General features: G+C 62.4%; 1 protein-coding gene across 1 annotated transcript; it reads left to right on the top strand.

Moving 5' to 3' along the window:
- The first annotated feature begins 416 nt into the window (after positions 1-416).
- IL4I1 (interleukin 4 induced 1) lies at positions 417-8,183 on the top strand. The gene is made up of 8 exons (XM_049787568.1): positions 417-608; positions 3,710-3,744; positions 3,835-4,073; positions 4,455-4,567; positions 4,800-5,001; positions 6,073-6,141; positions 6,546-6,682; positions 7,259-8,183. The coding sequence occupies exons 2-8, from the start codon at positions 3,732-3,734 to the stop codon at positions 8,181-8,183; spliced, it is 1,698 nt and encodes a 565-aa protein (XP_049643525.1). The 5' UTR covers positions 417-608; positions 3,710-3,731.
- The last annotated feature ends 125 nt before the right edge of the window (positions 8,184-8,308 follow it).

The raw sequence follows: 8,308 nt of genomic DNA, 5'->3' as shown, positions 1-8,308 counted from the left end.
CTGCTCTCGCTAACCCCTGGCCTGTGCCAGTAAAAGGCATTTCATGGGTTTCAAAACGAAATGAAGCTTCTGCAGATGACATGCTGGTTTCACAAGCTGCTGAACTGGCGTGGACTACTAGCTTCCATCCACTCGACAGCACCCCTAACAGGCCAGCCACACTTGGGGGGAGACCAACCATGGGGTCCAGAAAGCCCAAATACCAAATCATTCCAGAGAAAAGGCCTGAAGTACGGCCCCGCCAAGATGTCATTTACTTTCAGATAATCGCAGGACTGGGGATGTGGCTCAGTGATGTCCCTGGTACCCCCCAGAGATGAGTAGACAGGAGAGGAAATGGAAGTGGGCTGGGACAGGATGAGGTGGCAGGAGCCCTGGGTTGGTCACCCTGGTTGCCCATCAGTGACTTATGAGCAGACCCGTGAGAGGGAAAGGGCTGCTGGACCTCCACAGCTCCCCAACCCATTCTCCCACTAGGACCCTGACCTGGCCCAGCAGGGACTCGGGACACCGGCTGCCCTCGGCGCTGCCACCTCGACATGTCTTCAGTCCCAGGCTAGCCAGGACGGCCATGGGTGCTGGGAGAGGCCCCCAGAGCCAGCAGTGCCGTGAGTCCCCCTCAGGGCCCAGGGCTGCTCTGGGGAAGTGGGGGGCAATGGGACGGGCTACAGTGATCAGCCCTAGGGGCCGAGCGGTAGCACGGTGGGGAGGGCACTTTACCTTGCCTGCCACCATCCCATATGGTTGGTTCCCTGACCAACCACTAGGCATAGCCCCCAAAACACCACAAGTGGCAGCCCTGTTAGGCAGCATGTTTTTGCTTTTGCTTTAAGATACTCGTTTTCAAGTGCCAGAGAGATAGCATGTAGGTAGGCATTTGTGTTGCATGCAGAAGGTCGGTGGTTCGAATCCCGAGATCCCATATGGTCCCCTGAGCCTGCCAGGAGTGATTTCTGAGCATAGAGCTAGGAGTAACCCCTAAGAGCTGCCAGGTGTGACCAACCCCCCCAAAAAAGATGAGTTTCACGCAGTTGACTTTCAGGCATCCTGTATTCAGCACAAGCTCCCCTCCCCACCTGATCCTTGGTTCCCTCCCGCTTCCCCCACCTGCCTTCTTTTTTTTGGGGGGGCCACACCCGGCGTTGCTCAGGGGTTACTCCTGGCTGTCTGCTCAGAAATAGCTCCTGGCAGGCACGGGGGACCATATGGGACACCGGGATTCGAACCAACCACCTTAGGTCCTGGATCGGCTGCTTGCAAGGCAAACGCCGCTGTGCTATCTCTCCGGGCCCCCACCTGCCTTCTTGATGGGCATATTATGAAGCTGGGGTGTGTGGAACTCCTGTCACTGATTCTTCTGTTCAGATATAGCCAGACCCACAGTTCCTCTATACCACCCTTATGGTTTTTCTAGAAAGTTCTGGACCAAGGGAGCCAGAGTAATAGCTCTGTAGGGCATTTGCCTTGGCACACAGCCAACCTGGGATGGACCCAGGTTTGATTCCCGGCACCCCATATGGGTCCCGAGCTTGCCAGGAGCGGTTTCTGAGTGCAGGCAGAACCAGAAATAAGCCCTGAGCACCGCTGGGTGTGACCCAAAAACCAAAAAAAGAAAATAATTTTCTGGGAAAAACCCCACCAGCACCCTGATAGGCTCCCCTGCTGTTCCTCTCACCAGAGCCCCATCCTGAGGGCCTGTTCTGAACCCCTACGCACACAGGGAACTGGCCTCCAACCCAGACACCCCAACCCCACCCCAGGAGGCCCCTTTGGTGGCAGAGCCCAGCAGTTGGACAGATGGGGCTACTAACTGGTGCAGGGCCTTTCTGAATGTGGGGCGCTCACTTGGCCTAGGGCCGCCTTGGGGCCTCGCTCCTCCTCTCCCCAGGTCGCAAGCCCCAGGTCTTAGCGGGTGCCAGTGTCTGGAGACGGCAGTGTTGAACCCAACCCAGGAGCGATGCATTTTACTCACCCTGCAAGGCACCAGGCCTTTGGTTTTGGGGTCACACTCGGCAGCGCTCCGAGGTTACTCCTGGCATTATGTTCAGAAATCACCCCTGGCAGGCACAGGGGACCATATGGGATGCCGGGATTCAAACCACTGTCCTTCTGCATGAAAGGCAAATGCTTTACCTCCATGCTATCTCTCCGGACCCAGGTGCTGACTCTTGTTTGCTGGTGCGCCTCAGTTTCCCCTGCCCGTCTGATTGAGCCCCCACTGAGCCCGTTAGCAAGGCGGGGCTGGCACCAGAGTCTGATCCTCCCCAGCCATGGCTCCCCACTTCCCCTGGTCCCCATCTTTGAGTCTTTGAAGAGGACTTAGGAGGTAGTGCTCTGCAGAGGCTCCCTGTGCTGTAGGGTGCTGGGCTGCTGTGTACCTGAAGCGATTCCACATGAGCATGACCCTTACCCCCCCCCCCAGCTCTTTCTGCTTGCTCCGTGTGGGGCCTCGCCATGAAATGGGGTGATGAGGCCTCCCCCCCAGCAGGGCGCTCAAGGATGGGGGGGGGGATCTGGAGTCCGTGGGATTGGGGAGCCAAGAGCAGTGAGGTTGTGCTTGCCACCGCCTCTCCTGCCCGATGTCTCTCATCCCTGCTGATGTCCTGCTGTGGGCACCCCAAGGTTTAGGGAGGTGGGGGCGTGGCCAGCCAGGCCTGGCTGCGGTCACAGCTGTCTTTCCTGGGCAGTCCCTCCTGCAGTCCCTCCTGTCTCATCACATGTGTCCTGACTCACTGGCCGCATCCCTTGGATGCCCCAGGGGCTTTCCGCCTCTCCTGCCTCCCCACCCCACAGTTATAGAGAAAACCCCCATCCCGGAATCCCGAACCTGTGTGGGCTCCTCAGGGGCAGGTCACCCCTCACACAGTACAGAGAGCAACAGTACAGTGGGGAGGACAGCTGAGCCAGGTTCGAGCCCTGGTATCCCATTATGACCCTCTGAGCCCACCAGGAGTGATCCCTGAGCACAGATCCAGGAGTCAGCCCTGAGCACTGTTGGGTGTAGTCCAAAGAACAACAATGATGAAAGCCTTGTCTCAGACTTGCCCCCTGCTTTCCCTGGGCTCAGGCCCCCCAACCCAACCCTTAGCCCCTCTCTCAGCCCTGGTACCTGGCATCACGCCCTACTCGGCTGATTCAGACCCAGAGCACCCCTGCTGCGTTTCGGGGCTCACGGGCCTGCAACCCGAGATGTTCCTCCCTTTCCCTGCTTGAGCGGGCAGTCGCCCACCTTGTTTCCTGCACCCACGGCCCCACAACTATTTGGGGCCGGACGAAGAAAATATAGACGAGTGCCTCTGCTTCCTCTCGACACCCAGTTTTCCTTCCAGCCCCCCACTGAATCCCAAGCCCAGAAGAGCAGTTTCACTTCCCTACCTGTCCGGGCTCCAGTGGAGTGGGCGGGGCAGGGCAGGGTTCTTTAAAAGATGGGGAGCAGAGGAAGTCAGTTGGTCTTCTGGGCCTGTAGCCAGGTAGGAGGTTAGGGGAGAGGGGACCCCGAAACTGGGGCAGAGGAGGGGGAGCTAACGGAGGCAGAGGTGGAGAAAGCAGCGGAGTGGGAAGAGGAGTGAAGGGGGCGAGTTCATGTTGGGGTGCCAGGCACCCAGGGGTCAGAGGTCAGAGGGAGTGAGGCCCAAGGGGCAAGGGCTGGGGCAGGACCCCAGACTCGGACCCCCCCATCACAGTGGCTCTTGCCTCCCCTCCACCCCAGACTCCATCTCCCGCTCCAAGTCATGGTCCAGTTGGGTAAGTTGACAGAGGATGGGGCGGTGGGTCGGGGGCCGGAAATGCCCACTACGAGGCCATCTGTCCACTGACCTTCTCCCCCACCCCCAGCCTGGCACCTCCTCTCCCTGGTCCCCGTCTTCCTCAGCCTGGCCTCCTCCCTGGACTGGAAGGGCTCCCACTACCGGGACCCGTTTGAGAAATGCTTACAGGATCCCGACTATGAACAGCTGCTCAAGGTCATGACCTTGGGCCTCAACCGGACCACCAAGCCCCAGAGGGTGATCGTGGTGGGCGCCGGCTTGGCGGGCCTGGTGACCGCCAAGATGCTCGGAGACGCGGGGCACAAGGTGAGGGGTTCCGCTGTGCCCTGGTGCAGGGGTGGCAGGTGGGCGCTGGGGGGGGCTACCTGTTTCCCTGTCTGGGGCTGAGAGACATCCCCCACCAAGCTCCTAGAGGGACTTCCAGGGCTTGAGGGGGCGGGGAGTAGGGGAGATGGAGCTCGAGTCCCCCCAAGAGGAAGTACTCTCTTCGCTCTAAACCTGCCCAGATACTGAGATCCAAGAATGAGTGGGCCCCACGGGTGAAACCCCAACTCCCCAACCTGTTCTTCAACTCTGGGGGTACCTGTTCCCCAGGACCTGTTCTTCAACTCATGGGTTGTTTTGGGGGGCAGGCATCAGGGAGAGGGGCCCTGGTCAAAATACACACAACAATCCCCCCTCACTCAGGTCACCCTCCTAGAGGCCGACAGCAGGATTGGGGGCCGCATCTTAACCTATCGGGATCCGAAGACGGGCTGGATTGGGGAGCTGGGGGCCATGCGCATGCCCACCTCGCACAGGTGAGTCCTGGCCCCCCCCCCCCCCCGGTGTCCCTCCAACACCCTGATTCCACCCCCCACACCCATTCTCACTTCCCTGCCTGGAGCCTGTCTGTCCCACGCCATCAGGCAGCTCAACTGATACTACTGCTCCGCCTGGTAGCCTCAATCCCAGCCCTGCCCCTCCACACAGATGGCTGGGTGTCCCACTTCAGTCTCCCCTCCACTTCCCCGCTCTCCTGGCCCCTCACAGAATCATGCACCAGCTCTGCAAGAATCTGGGGCTCAACCTCACCGAGTTCATCCAGTATGACGAGAACACATGGACCGAGGTGCGGGACGTGAAGCTCCGCAACTACGTGGTGGAGAAGATGCCCGAGAAGCTTGGCTACAACCTGCGGCCCCACGAGCAAGGCCACTCCCCCGAAGAGATCTACCAGATGGCCCTCAACAAGGTGGGTCGGGCCAGAGAGATAGCACGGCGGTAGGGCGGTGCCTTGTACGGAAAAGGATGGTGGTTCGAATCCCAGCATCCATATGGTCCCCTGAGCCTGCCAGGAGTGATTTCTGAGGGAAGAGTCAGGAGGAACCCCTGAGCGCTCCTGGGTGTAACCCAAAAGCAAAAACAAAAAAACAAAAAACAAGGTGGGTCGAGGGGCTGGACTGCACCCCCAGACCATTGCCTCAGGCCCCTCAGCTCCACTCTGTGCCAGCCAGCCCACCTCTCCTTGGTCGTTCACGTCAGTCCACAGCAGGGGTCCTCAAACTACGGGCCACGGGCCACGTGTGGCCTGCCCAAGACATTTATCCAGCCCCCTGGGTTGTTTTTGTTTTGTTTTTGGCACTGCTTAGCAGTGTCCAGGCCCACAGTGCTCATGTGGATGTGTCCTGCAATCTCGACTCCCCTTCTCTCTGTCTCAGCTCATCCTCTCAGTCTTGGGCAGGGGTCCTCAAACTATAACCCTGCAGGCCTCTATTGTTCATAGTTTTTTTTTGAATCTATAGTCGGGCCCTCCAAGGCTGTGAGGAACAGTGAACTGGCCCCCTGTTTAAAAAGCTGAGGAAGCCCGGTGCTGAGGCTGGTGCTGGTGCTGAGACCCAGACTCCCTGCAGCTTTGCTGACACCCCTCCTGCCCCCACTGGATGCAGCATGTCCCCCAAAATCACAGGTCTCCCCGACTCGGCACCATGATCTCATTCCCTTCTTCCTCACTGTCTTTCCTTTTTCCTCTGCTCCATGCCACTGTCCCCCATGGACTGACCTGCCTGGGCCTCCCCAGTTCCACCTATTGTGACCAATTTGGGGAAGGAGGGCATGGCTTGGGTCCCCACGAGGTGACGGGGAGGAAGGTGGCCTCTAGGAGGGGCTAAGCAGACAGAACCTTCCCAAAGACGGAGCTGCAGGCTGGCAAGGTAGTGGACCCATGCACCGCCAGACGATGGGGTAACCACTCTCGCCAGGCCTCAACCCCTCTGCCTGAAACCCCAGCATCCCCCTTTAGCGCTGTCTGCTTGCTGCTTCTCAGGCCCTCAAAGACGTCAAGACCATGGGATGTAAACGGGCAATGAAGAAGTTTGACAGCATCTCGCTCCTGGTGAGTGGGGCCCGGCTGAGGTTAGTTAGGGAGGGTGCCTGTGGGTACCAAAGCTCTGCCAGCCTCAATCCCCTCCTGCCCCTGCTCTTCTCCCCCTTTATCTCGAGGGGGGCCTGGATCATTAGTGCAACTCGAGGTGCTAAGCTTGCTTGCTTTGCACGGGTCTGACCTGACCTGGATGGATCCCCGCCACCCCGAGCACCATCAGGAGGCACTCCTGAGCACAGAGCCAGGAGTCACTCCTGAGCACCATCGGGGGCTGCAAAACAATTAATTGAATACATCCAAAGAGGGGCATCCAGATGCTGGGGACCATCCATCCTCAGTTCGGGCTGGCTGGGCCCCGGGGGGGTCATCCCGCGTGGGGCGGACGGAGCCCTGAGCAGCCCCACTGCACCCCACAGGGCTATCTGCTCGGGGAGGGGAACATCAGCCAGGCCGCCGCGCGCCTCCTGGGCGACGTGATGTCCAAGGACGGCTTCTTCCATCTCAGCTTCGCCGAGGCCCTGCGCGCCCACAGCTGCCTGAGCGACAAGCTCCGGTGAGGGGCGGGGCTTAGAGGGAGGGAGCGAATGGGAACGGGACTAGGTCCGTGGGACGGGGCTTAGGGAGCCAGAGGAGCGAATGGGAACGGGCGGGCGGCGGGGGCTGGAGGGGAACTAGAGGCATGAGGGGCGGGCGGGGCTTCGAGGAAAAGGGAACCAATGGGAACTGGAGTAGGCCCGAGGGGCGTGGCCGAGGTAGAAAAAGGAGCGAATGAAAACGAGGACGGGGGGCGGGGCTTAGAGCGAGTGGACACGGAAGGAGGTGTGAGGGACGGGGCCTAGAAGATAGAGGAGCCAATGGGAACAGGGGTAGGCCTGAGGGGCGGGGCCGAGGTAGAAACAGGAGCGAATGAAAACGAGGACGGGCGGCGGGGCGGGGCTTAGAGCGAGAGGGAAGGGCAGCGAATGGACACGAGAGCAGGCGCGAGGGGCGGGCCCTAGAAGATAGAGGAGCCAATGGGAACAGGAGCGGGCCCGAGGGGCGGGTCCCGGGGCGCCCCGGGAGCCAATGAAAAGGGGAGCCGGCTCCCGGGGCGCGAAGTGACGGCCCCTGCCCTTCCCGCCCCGCGCAGGTACAGCCGCGTGACGGGCGGCTGGGACCTGCTGCCGCGCGCGCTGCTGAGCTCGCTGTCGGGCCCGGTGCTGCTGCACTCGCCGGTGGTGGGGCTGACGCAGACGGCGCGCGAGGTGCACGTGCACTTCGCCAGCGACCCGCCCTTCAAGCGGCTGCAGGTGGCCACGGCCGACCTGGTGGTGCTGACGCCCAGCGGCCCGGCCCTGCAGCGCCTGAGCTTCTCGCCGCCGCTGTCGCGCCTGCGCCGCGAGGCCCTGCGCGCGCTGCACTACGTGCCGGCCACCAAGGTGCTGCTGAGCTTCGCGCGGCCCTTCTGGGCCGAGGAGCACATCCGCGGCGGCCACTCGAACCTCGACCGCCCGTCGCGCCTCGTCTTCTACCCGCCGCCGCGCGAGGGCGCGCTGCTGCTGGCCGCCTACGCCTGGGCCGACGCCGCGGCGCCCTTCGCGGGGCTGAGCGTGCGCGAGGCGCTGCACCTGGCGCTGCGCGACCTGGCCTCGCTGCACGGCGCCGCCGTCTACCGCCTGTGGGACGGCACGGGCGCGCTCAAGCGCTGGGCCGACGACCCGCACAGCCACGGCGCCTTCGTGGCGCAGCCGCCCGCGCTCTGGCCCGGCGGCGACCCCGAGCCCGACTGGGCGGCGCCCTACGGCCGCGTCTACTTCGCCGGCGAGCACGCCGCAAGGCCGCACGGCTGGGTGGAGGCGGCCGTCAAGTCGGCGCTCAGGGCCGCCGTGGCCATCAACCGCCGCGCCGAGGGCCGCGCCCCGGCCTCCGCCTCCTCCGGCTCCGGCTCCTCGGGCTCCGGATCGGGCTCCGGCCGGGCGTCGAGCGCGCGCCGCGCCACCACCACCGGCCCCGGCCACCGCGAGCGCCAGGCCGAGGCGAGCGCCGCCAGCCCTCCCCGCAGCAGCGGCGATTAGACGGGGAAAAACTTAGGAGAGCAACTTTCGGGGGGACCCGGGCTCGAACCCGGAGCCGCGCAGCGACGCCCAGGGAGCCTCAGGAAGCCGAGCAAGACGAGGCCCGGCCGGGCTCGAGTTTATTG

The sequence above is a fragment of the Suncus etruscus genome, chromosome 14 (assembly GCF_024139225.1).
Source record: "Suncus etruscus isolate mSunEtr1 chromosome 14, mSunEtr1.pri.cur, whole genome shotgun sequence".
In the NCBI taxonomy this organism is placed as follows: domain Eukaryota; kingdom Metazoa; phylum Chordata; class Mammalia; order Eulipotyphla; family Soricidae; genus Suncus; species Suncus etruscus.
Note: the sequence above shows the minus strand (reverse complement) of the source record. Positions and strands in the feature narration are given on the sequence as shown.